Here is a 16,198-nt window from a genome sequence, read left to right as displayed (position 1 = left end):
TACCATCAATCTTTCTCCACAACGAATAGCATTTTCTTTCAGCTCCCCAAAAGGGACAATTGCTTAAAATGCTACAGCTTCTTGTTTGGCCCCTCAGTAGCTCACGCCCTCTTTAACAAACTTTTAACAGTACCACTAGGAGTACAGAGCACAGCCACAGCCTAGAAAGCAGCCTGAACCAAACCCCCATGAGAAAACACTCTGTATGGGAAGTACTGAATCACAGCCCTGAACCTCTGATCGATCACCTGAGGGAAGCACTGAGTCAGCCGTGGGAGCACAGGTGAAGGCAGTTCAGCTCTGTGACCAGAAGGGGTGGAGCCAGGCTGCACCTCTCCTAGACCCATTAAGGGCTGACTGCCACTGAGGAAGGATCTCTCTCCGGAGATCGCTCCTCTTGGAGTTTTTCCTGTGAACCCAGGACTTTTCCACTCATTTCCTATTATCCCTTTCCAACGTGATAATCTTTCCAGCTATACGTTCTCTAAAGACCAGCCTAACTTCTCAGTATATTTGTCAATCATACATCTGTTTACTCGTTGATTATACACACTCCCAAATGAAGAGTAGCAAAGAACAGCTCACTACTGAGATACCCTTCCCAAAGCATGCCTACTTTGCATATACTTCCCCACAACAGGGAAAATCCAATGTCCACTGCCAGATAATGTTACTTAACTGAAACAGACACCTGTCAAGGTAACCTCTGTGGGGAAACATTCCTTTCAGTTAAGGTTTGTTGTTTTGTTTTTATTTTTATTTCCCCTGTAGGTTTACAAATTTGAAAAAGGTAAAAAGCCTATCAGTGCACATGTTATTAGAAAATTCTTATCTACCCTAAAGATTCTTACACAAATCAAATTTAACCAGCACTTAAGAATGCCAGCCCAACATGATCAACAAACAGAAACAAATGCAGAAAAAAGTGTGGGTAGGGATAATTTTGCAAAGGAAACAAGACAGAAGTATGGAATATATCCAGTCACTCTAGTACACACCCAGTACTTTTCAAACACAGACGGGGAAGAAAAGAACAAGAGCTACCACTTTTATTTGGAACTCATTCTATTCTTTTTAATTATTTTTCTTACCTGCAGCTTGAAAGACAGTTCATGCTTCAGGGCCCTGAGATCATCCAGTTGCTGTCTGAGTGCCACCAGTGCATCTTGCTTCTCGCAGACATCTTTCTCCAGCATCTTCATGGCTAACTCCATCTCCTGTCTCATCCCAATCTGTGCCTCCAGTTCCTTTTCCACATCCTGAAACACACAGCACAGTCAGTTTTCTTCCTCATCAACAATGTAACCACTCTTAACTGGTGCTTTAGCAATGAAGTCAACACCCCTAAGTGTGCTACACTGTTACAGCATGACATTACAGATTTGACATACCAGAAACAATTAAGGACAAAAAATTCACAATTTTAGTCCAACATTAAAGAGTGATTAAGTATGCATTCTGAGTAACTGAGTAACGTTTCTGATAGTGGCAATAGCAGTACCTGCATGGGGGATGTAAAAACAATTGCACTGCCCATTTTGAGCCACAAAATTAACATCACTACCAACAAGACTGTCTCAGATCAAACTGAAGTAGACAGGCAGAAATGACAATAAGCCGCTGGTCCTGAAAAATAGCTGTCTGGCATGCAGGAATTATGTAAAAAAGCCAACTGTAGGGAGCTTCAAGCTCACACTGTCCTTACCAGCCGCAGCTGAGTCTCCTCCTTTAACTGTTTTCGTGCCTCAGTCAGTGCCTGTCCATCTGCAGTTCTGTCTTTAGCGACCTAATTTAATGAAGAAACTTCATCAATGTAATGACAAACACTAACAATTCTCACATTGGCTGATCTGCTTATCCCACTTTTGAACCAAATCGTGCAACTATCTGAACACAGCGGCTCTATTCAGATAACGCAACATGCAGCTTGTGAGAAATCTGTTGCTCAGTGCAATTCAGTGCCTATAATTAAAATGGACAGACAGACCATTTTCAGACCTGAGATAATTGCTAAGTACGATTAGAAAAATCTCAGAAAAAATACCTTTCAGGTTTTAAAACTAAAACCAGATTCTATCATAGTTACCAATTTTCTCAGCAAATAAACTGAGAAAAGACTAACATATTTTATCATCCCATCCCTTCATTTCCAAAAAGTGTAGCATATCAGGTCAAAAAAGCAGAACTCCTATTTCTGAGCTTTTTTGCCACATCTCAGTTAGATCACCCTTCCTCCAGTCTGTTCTGACATCTTCACCTGGCAAGCCATAAAGATGCCGTGTTAGTTTTCAGCTCTGCACATGTACAAGCTACCACCAGGCAGGATTTACTACGGTCAGTGTCCATCTGTTACTCTCTGCAGAGGATCCACCTGGAGTCACCGTTACTTACTACAGGTTTTTTGTGACATGGATAAGGAAATTAAAGCTCTTCAAAACAGCTACTTTATATAAAATTCTGCCCAACGGGTTCAGGCATCATTTGCATGTACTGACCTTACGATTGGACTCCAAGATGTAAGAACTTTCTTCTTTAACTCGTTCCATCTCTTCTTGCAGTGTAATAATCCTGTTGTTTGCAACAGCAAGCTGTGAACAAACAGAACATTAATATATTAAAAACATATTTAGCAGATTTTTTCTTCTCCAGACAGATTATCCTGTACTTGTTTGCTAACATTCCCAGTAAGAAAAAAAAAATATTTCAAGTAAAAAAAAGACAATTTAGCCCCTAACATGGGGACAGACTATCTGAAAAAGTATCAGCTATCAGTGAAAATCTATGACACTGGTAGTAGAGCAGTGACTTCCTGAACTACTTCTGTTTGTGTCTTTTAGTAACATTACTAAGTTCTCTAGGTCACTATGTCCTAGACTCTATATAATGTGTGGTTAATACAACTCAGTGCAAATCCTCATTTCAATAAAAACTAGCCCAACAGAAGCATGAGCCTTTGGTACAACTCATGCCAAATACACAAACAGATATGACATGTGACACAGTTCATTAACTATTTCATCCTGCAAACAGCTCCAGTTGGCACAGCAAGTCCCAGTGTCGATTTAATTCTTAATTTGAACTGCATGCAGACTTGACTAAGAGAAAAGCAAGCTACTAAAAACATATAGATCAATAAATACCTCAAGTCAACACTGTAATCAGTCTCATGGGTATCATGATTAGTGGACAAAGCATTCAAATATGGACGGTAATAAATCAAAAGCCATTTATTGTATCAGCACCGAGAAACACAGCCTACTCTAAGACACCTTTCAAAAACTAAAATTATCCTTTTAAATCACAAAAAAAACCCTTTTTTACTTTACCTGCAAGAGTACATACGCTAACTTGCCAGTAAAGTTTCCCATCATTTGGAACACATCCTTTAGAGAAGGTGTTACAGAACCAGACACACACACCTCTCTGATGAGAGTGAACAAGCAAAAAAGAATTTCTATTTCATGTTTGTACTGCCGGAGCCCTGAGTTGTCCTAATCAAAATCATTCTGCTGAGCAAAGTGACATGCTGACACAGACACCGTCAAACCTTTAGGACGACACTTACTATTATCACTCGTGACCTAAAAATTATTTTATTACATTTATGCCATTACTGATGAATTGCAAGACCAATTTTAAGACACAGGTTACACCTACAACTCACGTACCAATGCCTTTCCATGCTCAGAGTGAACAACGTTTTGATATTTTATTCCTTGCAAATTTTGACAGACTAGAGGAAAACTCATTGATGCATGCAAGATAATATCAACACAGTAGTAAACTTCTGCATCTGTCAAAATAAACAGAAGTTTAGAAATGTCTCTGCCCCAACCTACTTCAGCTGTATGGCAATTCAAGACACGTCCACTGTGTAATTCATTTTAAGATATTTTCCACAAAATAGAAAACATTCAGAAGACTTCAGAAGGAAAAAAGTGGATTCATCAGCTTTTGATTTTGAGCATAAGCATTTGGCTGTTTTCCATCTCACATTTAGTTAGTGGCAGCTAACTGAATTCTCAGCAGTTCAGTTATTCCTGTTTCATCTTTAAAAAGACATCACAATGTACACCAGAATTCTGAAAATAAATCCTCCCTTTATCTTTTCAATTTCTAATTCAAAAAGGCCAGAACATCAGGTGCTTCCCTATTACACTTACCTCCTCAGTCAGTTTAGTGTTGGACTTTTCTAAGGCGTCCACTTTGGCCTGCAGGTTGTTTACTGTAGCACTGTTGAAGAGGAAAAAAAAAAACAAAAAACAACAGAAACCACATCAGTAATTCCTTCTTTTTTAAAAGCCTATTGTTCAGTCCCACATAACAAAAAATAAATAAATCATGTATTACCTTAAGTGCCTATTGAGTTCTTCTACATAATTCTTCTGGTCCAAAATAGCAGTTATCTGACCATCTCTGGAAAAAAAAAAATACCCTCAACTCAGCCTGAGTGTAGCCTTTCATACCTACAAATGCTGACTGTGTGGTGCATTTCTGAAGCTCCCATGCAGACTGGAAGGCCTTCTCCACCATATAAAAAGATTATAAGACAGAGATGAGTCAACTCCAAGTTATCCAGCCTACTTTTACCTCCACATTCCCCACCCTGATTGGCCTGCATGGGTTTCTGGCCCATACTATGCAGCATAACAGAGGCAAGCTGTCACTCTAAATACTTATGCAGCATTAAAGTCTACAAAAGGAAGAAATAGCATAGTTTTTCTTTGACTTCAAACCTCAATATCTGAATTAATAGATGTAAAGAGATGATGTAAAAGGTTTAAGAGGAAATGTGCCTGTACAGCTAACGTATCCACCAAAGCACCAAATGTCCTAAGACCGGATGAGTCTATGTGTTGCATGTGAAACAGCAAAGCTGAGTTGCAGTCTATGCCCTTCTCATCAGTTACCAACTTCTCAGAAGCTGCAATTACTACATTCAGGGATTTTGTGACACATTAAAAGAATAATTAAGCTGGACAACGTTCCAGTCATTACAACAGTACTTAAAAAGACTGGTTTTGAACCATATTTATATTGAAGAGGGACTACTTCACCAAATTCAATTCAAAGAAAGCTGTCAACAAACATGTATTTTGCATACTCTTACAGCAGGAAATCCTAACTAAATAAAAGCTCTATAAATGCATTTATTTCATCTGTAGTTTCAACCAAAACATCTGATATTGAGGTATAATAATTCAAAATATATCTGAATGTGAAGTGGCAGAATTTCTTGAGAAGAAGAAATACTCTTGAAAGCCTCAGAAAAATCACAATACATAAAGTGTGGATATGCTGACACACAGATCATTTTTCACCCTCTTGCTCTAAATGTTGCATAGCTACATTTATGTATGCTAACACAAGCACTCTGAATTATTATTACAATTACAGTCATCTCCAACAGCAGAATTTATTTCTGAAGATGCTATGGTGCTAAAAACCAACTCCTGTCCTCTGATACACAACAGGTAAAAGTTACTAAGCTGCTTACCGAAAATGTTTTCAAGAATGGCAAATTTAACTCAAAGAGTCACTTTTAAAGTATTTTCATCTTAAATGGCCGGGAGACTTTCCTCAGTCCTTCTACCTCCCATCACTTCCAATGTATTATTTACACATTATGCACTTACAAATATGAGCAATTTGTTCTCTATGAAAAATAAACCCTGAAGTGTTTTAATGAAAAACTTAATAGCTTGCAGGTTAGCTCAACATACTTGAAAACAAGTCATCAAGAGATGAGCAGGACAGCTGTGCACATGCTTACCCTTCACTGCCTTTTGTGCTGTTTCCATCTTTCAAATACATTGAGAAATCAATAACTCCAACCTAGGAGAAAAAAAATTGCATTTTAAATTAAACACTTTTGATATGACTAAACACTGTTCATAGCTGTGAAAGTTTAACTGTCATTCAGTTAAAACATCAATACATACTGTGTCACAAGGATTCATTATACTACTAATCTAGCCAAAATGGAGGAAAATATGAACCAGTTCAAGCAAAAATATGCTATAAGAGAAAGCAAATTGGCAAAAAAATCTTCAGAGGTAACAATAAGTTGAATTGTTACAATTTAAGTAAGTAGAAAAAAACATTAACCGAACACTACTCACCTGTGAATCCAGGTCTTCTCCCTTCATGCAGAAGTTTGCATCAATGACATTCAAACCTACAAGGAGGCCAGCAATGATCGCACCCTCTTCTTCCATCATCAGTGCATTAGGCTCATAAAATTCACTACAGGATGGACAATGAGAGAAAAGAAGCGTTGCACCTTTTAAAAAATCAACCAGAACAATGACAACTAGCATGCATGCCCTAGCATTTCACAGAATGCAATGCAAAGTTCAGGCTTAATGAAAAGCCAGGCAACAATAATTGACATAATTCACACAGAAGCGTACTGCTGCTCTAACCAAACATCTCTCAGTACTGTATAGCTGTTGGTGACACAAAGACCCATTAGAGGAGATCTGGACTCTCGGCTGTTAAATGGTGATGCAAAAAAAGCATAAGCACTGAATAGCAGTTCAGCGCAGTGAAAATTCAAGGCTAGGCTTAATATTGGAGTTTTATTAATAAGCAATACTTTCGCTACTCCACTAAATGCTTCTTAAACACCAGCTGCCACATTTTCCAGAGGAAAGTAAATTGCAAAGTAGGCTACGGATTTTCACAGTCAATAAAGACCTATGTCTGAGTAAAGAAACACCAACATATTTATCAAGTTCTACTAGTTCACACAAACATAGTAGTTCAAACCTGCGGACTCCTAATTACTCTACATAGTTAGTGCTATTTTTATGAGCGGGGAAGTAGAAAGACAGAGACTGATTGACTTGCTCCAAGTAAGATGGTGATAAAGTGACAAGATCAGAAATAAAACTACAGCCAAGATCACGTGAACAGAGAATGCTGTATTGGTCTGCAAGAGTTTTTCAACTGAACTGCCTCTTTGGACACAAAATTTGTTTATTCTAATAGATACTTGAGACACTAAGGGTGGAAATGCTGCCTCTCCTAGATACAGAAAGAATATTAAGCATTTTTACTCTCTGAGATGAAACTATGTTTCACAAACATTACCACTTCTGTGGAGACATGCATGTATCCTTCCCATTTGGATGCAAAACTTCTTCAAAAGATCTTAGAGGGCAGAAGTGAACCTTACCCAATCTGAGAGAGAGTTCAAGGCTCACCTGAGAAGATCCTTTCTGTTAATCAAGGCTTTCATGTACTCTGAAAGTTTCTTCTGCATTAGAGCAAGGCGAAGCCAAGCTCTTCCTCTACCCACAGGTGTCCTACAAAGGCCAAAACCAACACAATTACACATGTACTGTAATGCACACTCACAAATGACATTAATAACCCTACTTGGTGTCAAGTTTCTGTATCTTAAAATACAGCTGATGTTGTTGAAGAGAGGGATATACCAGATGTGTAAGCATAAATAGTTACAGACAGGATTATCATATAATCTTAGAATGGTTTGGTTTTGAACAGACCTTCAGAGAGCATTTAGCAAGTAATTATCTAAGCAACTATTCCTTCTCTCATAACTAATTATATATTTGTTACCACACTAAGAATATTTTCCTGACTTTACCCTTGCTGGATGCTACTGCACAGAAATCAGTTGCTTCAATAAATCACCTTTTAACTCAAATTCAGTTTTTGCAAGTCAGCAGAACACGAGTACACTTCAGCTCAGTGCTAATGTCCAAATATCAATCCTTTGAGTGTGTTAAGCCTACTAGGAATCTGTAAAGACAACTAAAAGCATAAATTCGCTGCTGTTCAAGTATTTTGCTCATAATACATTCATGGGATCCAACAGGGTATGGCCTTTGCTTCTCCAGACCACTTTAGACACATAGCTTTAAAAATACTGAGAACTGATATGACGCATCACTGTTCTGGCTCATCCACCCTGACATAGTGGCTGGGAGCCAGTACCAGATGCTCCAAAGGAAGGTATAAATCCCCTATGCTGAGCAGAGCTCCGAATAGAAAGAAATTTCTTTTCCATCTCCAGTAGTCAGTTGTCTTAGAGCAAATAGTATGTAAAACATTTTAGTTTTCAGTCTTAACTAGTATATGCAGCAATTGCACATGGAAATTATCTTCATCATTCCCCTTTATGGTCTTGACCTCAACTAACACACGACATTTTGTTTTTCAAAGGGTTAGTATGTGTATGTAAGACTGTTTTTTAGAGAATTATTCAAAAACCATCTTTTATTTTACCACAGAACTGTAGAGGTTGGAAGGGACCTCCAGAGATCATCGAGTCCAACCCCCCTGCCAAAGCAGGTTCCCTACACCAGGTAGCACAGGTAGGCATCCAGGCAGGTCTTGAACATCTCCAGAGAAGGAGACTCCACCACCTCCCTGGGCAGCCTGTTCCAGTGCTCCGTCACCTCACTGTAAAGAAGATCCTGAGCACATTTGTGCGAAACTTCCTATGCTGCAGTTTCTGGCTGTTACCCCTTGTCCTGTCTTCACACACTGCTGAAAAGAGTCTGGCCTCGCCACTCTGGCCCCCACATCTTAGATATTTATAGACCTGGATCAGGTCCCCTCTCAGTCTTCTTTTCTCAAGGCTGAACAGACCCAGTTCACTCAGCCTTTCCTCATAGGAGAGATGCTGTCCCTTCACCATCTTTGTGGCCCTCCACTGGACTCTTTCCAAGACATCCCTGTCTTTTTTGTACTGGGGAGCCCAGAACTGGACGCAGTACTCCAGATGAGGTCTTACCAGGGCAGAGTAGAGGGGGAGGATCACCTCCCTCGACCTGCTGGCCACGCTCTTTTTAATGCACCCCAGGATGCCATTGGCCCTCTTGGCCACAAGGGCACACTGCTGGCTCATGGCCAACCTGTCATCCACCAGGACACCCAGGTCCCTTTCCGCAGAGCTCCCCTCCAGCAGGTCATCCCCCAACCTGTACTGGTGCATGGAATTATTCCTCCCCAGATGCAAGACTCTACACTTGCTTTTGTTAAACCTCATCTGGTTTCTTACTGCCCAGCTCTCCAGCCTGTCCAGGTCTCGCTATGTCATGCTCCAGTACTCTTCTACAAGAAAAGCCAGGAGCTGTGATGTGACTCTCCTAGTACTCCATGTTGGTCCCTAAGCTGTTCCAGACAGATTCCTATGTAGTCCACCACTAACAGCACTTTTCCAAAGGTACATCATTAAACAATGAACTGAAATAAGCTGTTATCAAATGTATTCGCCTTTTTTTGGGGGGCAAAGAAGATTTGATGTTTAGTCCTGTCATTCATACAATGCATCCTCAAATCTTTTTTCCTTTTGCTAGGCTGAAAGCCCTCATCATACTAACAATTCTTCAGCAATGAACTAAGCAAGTCTGAACATGATGTCTAAAATGACTATGCTTTTTTTTTTTTTTAGAAGCAACATATCCTCACACAGGCTTTTTCCTCTCTCCTCTTCAGCAGAAGTCAGTATCTTCTCCACTCTGTGAGCTTCTCTTTTATACAAGCTCTACAGGTTTATCGAAATATATTTTAAAAGAAAAACTACCTCTATCAGGCTCAAATGCATGTAATCTGTAATCACCTCCCTTCCAAGTCCCTTTCTCTTCAGCATAGCTTCAGAAGGTGAGTTGGTAAAGGCTCACTCCATTCCTAAGACCTACTGTCATTCATTTAGTGCTAGCAATATATTTGCTGTTGTCCATATGACCTTTTAATACACAAAGAATGTACTCTTCTTTTCCTTCTGCAGTTTCTTAACTAAGGGAAAAAAGAAAAAAAAAAAAAAAAAAAAAGAGTAATGTGCCATTTGTATAAACAGCAAATGGCAGGTGGATTCCGGAAGATCAGGGTTGTCCTCCCTTCTCTTCTTCAGGATCACTCTTACAACAAAAAGTAAGGTATTAAGCATACTTGAGCAGTAAAAGAATGTACTTACTTCAGACCTGGGAGATCCTTAACACTTGCTGTAATCTCTGCAGCTTCAGGAACAAGTTTTTCTACTAGTTCTAAAGGTCCCCAAAATGACTTATTTTGCCCAAGAAAAGTCTTTTTAGCTAAAAAAAAGGAAAATACATAAAATTAGCCCATTGAGCCTGTGTTAATTATTTATATAATTATTTATATTCTCAAACATGATCAGAAGATCAGAACAGTTGACAGAGAGCCTACTGGCACTGCTACTGAGCAAGTACAAAAGATTACTTCTCATACCCAAAAGTGGCAATTACTGATATCATTCAAATAAAGCAATAAGGGCTTGATGTACATACCAAAAGTAGTTTTATACAAGCTAAATATTGCAAGACAACATCCAGTTATATCCAGCAACCGAGACTCACTGTGAGAGGCAGATTTCTCCTGGGATGTTGCCACTGCTCCTGAGTCATACCCCACATGTGCACAGGAATTTTCCTTCACCATTACATTTCAAGGAAAAGAACCACAACACTTAGAATCTAACTCCTCTATAGTTTCCAGGGACTCTTCTGGAGGAGGCAAGGATGCATAGAGGTTTCTAGTGACTCCTATATTTTAAAACTAGAAACTAATTTGCAGAAGTAAGGAATCTGAGAACTCAGCTAACTTAAAACCAGCAGTAGTGACATCAGCAAGAGAACAGATAAACAACCAAAGCTGAACAGTATGAACACCTCTTCCTTGCACAAATAACCAGCACAGGAATCATTTTGCCCATGTGCACTTTGCCCACAGTGCTGAACGAAGTCTTTTAAAAAAACACCACAGGAAATATGTGCTGAGAGGAAATTTAACATCCCCCACTTTTCATCTCAAGGAAAGGGCAGCAAATCAAGAAAACCAGCAGTTCTTAGCAGTTGCAGTTGTAACTCTGTGTTTCATAGTTAAATATACGCTCTGCTTGCCATTTTAAAAAGCAGCTTAAAAGGTAATAGCTGCAGTAAGTCAAAATGCTCAATTTTGATAGAACTAAGCAGTGCTGCAGATCCTCTTCCAGCAAAAGATGCATTGCTTCTCTGAGGAAGCACAGAAAAAATGGAGTCACAAGTCTGCTGAGGAGGCAGCTTTAGCCTTGATGACTTAGTTATACTAGAGTCACATCTGAAAAGCTGTTTTAAAAGTGACAAGCAACTGCAACAATGGAACTTTTCACCTGCAGCATTATACCTTCAGCAAATTTTCTCCTTTTTCTGTGCCCTGTCAAGTCACCTGTGATCACAGACACCCTGCTCAACCTCTGCTGAATACCAAGCCAGACTTTTAAAACTAGATTGCTCTCCTGCTCCTATGCTGTGACAAACAGGCCAGGAGTGCTCCTCTCAAGTAAGTTTACCTTTCAAGCCATGTTTAAGGCAATGCTCCATCACAACGAAGAACTGCTGAAGAGGTGCATAGTCAGAGTCCAGCGTCCTGCCCAGATTAAGTGCTGATTCGATCAACCCCTTGATACTCAGTTTTGCCATGTTCATCAGGTTCATGCGTTCATTAGCCATGAGATAATTAGGATCTATAGAAAACAAGAAAAATACAGCTGAGTAACAAAAGTTTTATTACAATAAGATATGCCATCTCTCTTTTCATGTCAGTACTGAAGACACTTTTAGTGGCAGTGATAGTTTGATGAGAGGTACTCTCTTCAGTCTTTTCCAGAAAAATCAAAATGAAGTAGCACCTTATGATGAAAGCCACACTGGCACAGGACTATGTGATAGTTTAAGAATTGAGAAACTCTTAAATTAACTAAAAAATCCTTCATTTTTCAAGAAAGAACAGTTTGAAGGCTGACATTAATATTGTGCTTTACATCTTGACAATGTATTCCTGAATGCTACAGCTGACACTTTCCCAGCTCAAAGCCCTGGCTACATCCAGCAATTACAACTCCATAAGAATTCTGCAGCTGTGACTTGTTCTTCACTCTAAAGACAAGCATGAATCCTCTCACACTTAGTCTATCAATGATCTTTTTTTCCCAGTGTTTCATCTTTCATGAGTTATTTAAGTTTTAATATTACAGAGCCAATTCCCATCTCTCTCTTCATTGTATCAAAAGCGTTTAAGTATTTTAACAGCAATAATAAGGAGCATGGCTCCTTTGGCAGCTTGCTTTCACATCCACCACACACAGACCTTCCTCAAGACTATATTCCTCCCTCTAACATTTTATAAAAACTCAGACATGTATACTCATTATCTGTTTCTCACTGCAAGAGATTAGCACTCATTTTCCAAAGCACACCCTATGTACAGAACCATAGAACCACAGAATGGCCTGGATTGAAAAGGACCACAATGATCATCTAGTTTCAAGCCCCCTGCTATGTGCAGGGCAGGCCTCCTGCTCCCTGATCTGTCTCAAGTACAGTACAGCGCACTGATGCCCAGACACAACCTGAGTGCCTCTCTTCCCAGAGGCCTTCAATTCACTTGCAACACCTGAAGATAGAATCTCACAAGAGCACTGGTCCTGTAACCACAGTGAAATTGTCCTACATCTACAAAGCGTGCTTAAGCTTTAGGCCTACAGACAAACAGTAAGAGAGACAAATCCTCCCTGTTAAAAGTATAGTGCCATATAAGCTGCAGATTTTCTGTTTGCATCTGTTCCATATGCAATCTTGCACCCAGTTCTTCAGCTAAAGTTCCTTGGCACAAGTAGCTCCATCTTTGTAAGGGATGTTTATTCTAGGGTTGCTATAAACAGCTGCATAATGGCAAACCAATTTACCAGCTTTCCCAGTGAGTTTACTACACTCAATAGAAGAAAATATGACCCTAAGACATCTAAGGATGGATGCATACCCAGTGCTTAGACATATCATTTGCTGTATTGACAAAGCATGCTTGCATTTAGCAAGCAATTAAAGCAGATACCCAAGCCTTACACCCTTCAATTAGAAGGACTTCCAAAAGGGAGCTGTATTTGTATTTAAATTAAAAAAAAAAAAAAGCCATGAAAATTACTACTAAGCTAAGCAGCGGAAGAATTTGCATGGCTGTTCCTGCAGTCCCTGCAGACTATTACCAAGCAGACCTGCCCTTTAGGGCATTCTCAAGCTCCTTATGACTGCTCAGATACCCTAATTCTTTAATGCACAAATAGCTTAGATAGGTTCTTATGCCTCACTCTGAAACATCCAGCACTGCTGAGAAGGAAATGCAACTCCCATCCTCAAAGTAAACTCTTGCAGATGTACTGCAGACAAGCATGCACATTTGCCACCGAGCAGGTGTCAAATCTCTACCAGATACATAGACTTAAGGCAACTGGGTTGGTCACATAACCCCTTGTATACAGAAGTGTGAAGATTTGATTTCTCTTAATTTAAAATACAACTATTTAGTCAAAAGAGACCATGGGGTATATTTTTTCCAGAATATTGCAAATTTCCCACAGGACTTGTCCTGCTGATGCAAGCCATCACTCTGCTTCACTGGTACTGATGACACCAGTTGCTCAGACACGGGTGAACACAGCCTCTTTGCTATCTCCAATGTACTTCCACTGCAGTGAGGCATCCACCAGCCAAAGACAATATGAGGAGCAAACCCTCACAGAAGCACTCAGCTATTAGAAATCATATCAACCCACTTTCAATTTTGTTCACATCCTGCAGGTTGAAACAGGCCCAGTAACCCAAAGCCAACTTAATTTTAGTGACCTAAAACTATATCCAAAACAAGCAACGAGAACTGTAGCAGCCATTGCCTGACTGAGACTTCCTATGCCAGAAAAAAGGAGATGATGAAAGGCACTTCAGGGTTAGCAGAAGAAAAGCAACTACACAAGTGGAGACAAAACCACCCCCTGAAAAAAAAAATATGAAAGGAGATCAAAACACAGCATTTGTGAAATCTGGTAACAAACAAAACCTGGAAACGAGTGAAACCTGCCTCTGCAGCATTCCACGTTCCAGTGCCCATGGGCCTAAAAGCTAACTGGCACCCAAGGTGGTGATGGCTCATTATTGCTGCATTGTTTTTGATGGTCTGTCCACCAGTGGATGGGTTGTTTTTATCCAGGATGCTGATGGCTCAAAGAAATACTCTGTGGCATCGCTCTAGCAACACTCTTATACCCTAACTATTACAGTTAAGGGCTGTAAAAAATATCCAGTTCAGGGAGACTGGTTGTGAGAGCTGCCACCACTCAAACTCGATACCATGGCTGCTTTTGCTCCATCTCCTCAGAAGCACGTAGGGCAAGGCCAGTCTTCTCACCTTGCTTCTCCTGGATGAAGCAGTACCCCAAGTCTCCTCTAAATTTCACCAGAACCATCCTGGCAGCTCCTGCACTGAGAAGCTCAAGGAGGGAAGACATGAAGAACAGGAAACATACCAACAATGCTGAGCAATGCGAACTGGAATTGCCTTTGATCAACAGCTATTACTGTAATCTCACTCCAGACCACTCCTGCTGCCATGGAGGAGCGTATCTAAACAGAGAAGTCTCTAAACAGAGAAGTATCAGACAAGTTCAGTTGTTCCTGTGTGCATCCATAACGGCTGCCTTCTAAAAGCACGATCCAGCATTTGATCCTATCACAGACACAAAATTATGCTCTGTGTTGGTACCATGATTCAAAATCCACTTAGAATGAGCTCCTCTACTAAAAACCAGCCAGCTTCCTCCTCCAGTACTTCTGCCAGTTTTACTCTACCTACAGCATACCTATGCTTCTGACCAGGCAGATAAACCAGCAAAAAAAATCTCTTATCTGAGACACTTTTCACGTGTGCCCACAAAGGAATATGGTGATGAGGTAAAAGAAAACAACAGGTTTATTATTTAAATACATTTTGAGATCTAGGGGTGAAAATTATTGCTTGCCTTGCCAGGTTTTAAAGAACAGGTCCTATGCACGAGCACATTGTGCAAACCACTCTCAGTAATGAGATGAGAGCATTTAACCTTAACACAGCTAACCGTTAAGTATGACTAGAGCTTAAATCTCATCAATAATAACAGCTTCTAATTCTCATTCCCTATTGGGGGAATGGCAAGATACAGAAAGATGAAAAGACCTTTATCTTTTTTTATCAGTGCTTCTCCCCCTGTAATAACAGCCCTGCTGCAGCACAGAGCTGTGGGAGCAATTCATTGATCTCACCAGTAGCAAGGCAGGTGTCCAAAGGGATTCTGCTTAAGTAGCAAATCAATCATAAACACAAAACTAAGGAAACTGTACAAGATAAGAGTATAATTTTCTACATAGCTATGTTATATGGATAGATTCCAAGAAGACTGCTTCTGAATTAGGATGCTGCTCCATTAACATAACTCACAGGGAACTATATACTTTTCCTCCAGTGTTGAGAGCTGCTGCCTTCTGCAGACTTACACTGAGGTTAAAAGATATCCTGTGTATTTCGAGGCAAGATGTACGGCTATCTGCAGGTCAAAGGTCTGTGACTGCCACGTACCAACTGGGGTCAATGCAACACTAATTTAAAAAGAGAAAGAAAAAATGGATGTGTGTATTTTCAAGACAAACAGATACCTTAAAGGACAAGAGCTAATGAACATGAGAGAATTAAAGCATTCATTTAAAGAAGGGAAAAGCAGGGCCATATGTTCACACTTAAGAGTTGTGCAATCATGGTCTGAAGAACTAACATATCATTTCACTGAAAGATGCTTTAATCACATTAACAAAATAAAGACTGCTTCTTCATCAGTATGTTGTGAATGATGGCACTCTGCGTATGAAGCTGCAACCCTGCCCACAGCACAGGGCTGGAAAGAGGTGACCTTTAAGGCCCCTTCCAACCCAAACAATTCTATGATTAACTATGATAATATCTCAAAGACATACTCAAAATCTAAAATCCTAAATAATGTATATCCTTGTTGTATGTGCTACAATGTACACAATCTCAAAATTGAGTCCGAAAAAGCAGAGTAAGCAAGCAAAGATGACTTTCCCACAGCAAGACTGTCCAGAATAACTCAGCCATCTTCTTCTTCGACAGACATCAAATGCGACTGACACCCCATTGAGATTCCCAGCCTGTGCCAGCATCTCCCCCAACTTTCTGTCTTGAACTGCAAAAAGCTCAGTCCATATTCTACCTACCATAAATGCCATGCTGTAAATATTAAGAGTAAAACCTTGGCCCTTACACTTTGTCTTTCAATGTCTTTTGGATTTCAGTTCAAGTAATCTTAAGTTTGAGACAATATTGCTATTTAAAAATTGCAGCTTCT

General features: G+C 39.9%; 1 protein-coding gene across 5 annotated transcripts in view; it reads right to left on the bottom strand.

The window, feature by feature from the left end:
* RUFY3 (RUN and FYVE domain containing 3) overlaps nucleotides 1-16,198 on the bottom strand; it is a 52,878-nt gene that overhangs the window by 13,616 nt on the left and 23,064 nt on the right. For all 5 annotated transcript variants that reach the window (XM_042870936.1, XM_042870934.1, XM_042870935.1 and 2 more), the window contains 10 exons: nucleotides 11,324-11,497; nucleotides 9,950-10,067; nucleotides 7,209-7,310; nucleotides 6,123-6,246; nucleotides 5,774-5,835; nucleotides 4,351-4,416; nucleotides 4,164-4,233; nucleotides 2,496-2,588; nucleotides 1,706-1,786; nucleotides 1,092-1,259 (listed from right to left, as the gene is read on the bottom strand). In XM_042870936.1, the coding sequence (XP_042726870.1) occupies nucleotides 1,092-1,259; nucleotides 1,706-1,786; nucleotides 2,496-2,588; nucleotides 4,164-4,233; nucleotides 4,351-4,416; nucleotides 5,774-5,835; nucleotides 6,123-6,246; nucleotides 7,209-7,310; nucleotides 9,950-10,067; nucleotides 11,324-11,483 (1,044 nt within the window). In that variant the 5' untranslated portion in view covers nucleotides 11,484-11,497. The remainder of the gene's footprint in view (nucleotides 1-1,091; nucleotides 1,260-1,705; nucleotides 1,787-2,495; nucleotides 2,589-4,163; nucleotides 4,234-4,350; nucleotides 4,417-5,773; nucleotides 5,836-6,122; nucleotides 6,247-7,208; nucleotides 7,311-9,949; nucleotides 10,068-11,323; nucleotides 11,498-16,198) is intronic.

Source organism: Lagopus leucura, unplaced genomic scaffold (genome assembly GCF_019238085.1).
Source record: "Lagopus leucura isolate 7727_CA_CO unplaced genomic scaffold, USGS_WTPT01 Super-Scaffold_100004, whole genome shotgun sequence".
Lineage (NCBI taxonomy): Eukaryota > Metazoa > Chordata > Aves > Galliformes > Phasianidae > Lagopus > Lagopus leucura.
Note: the sequence above shows the minus strand (reverse complement) of the source record. Positions and strands in the feature narration are given on the sequence as shown.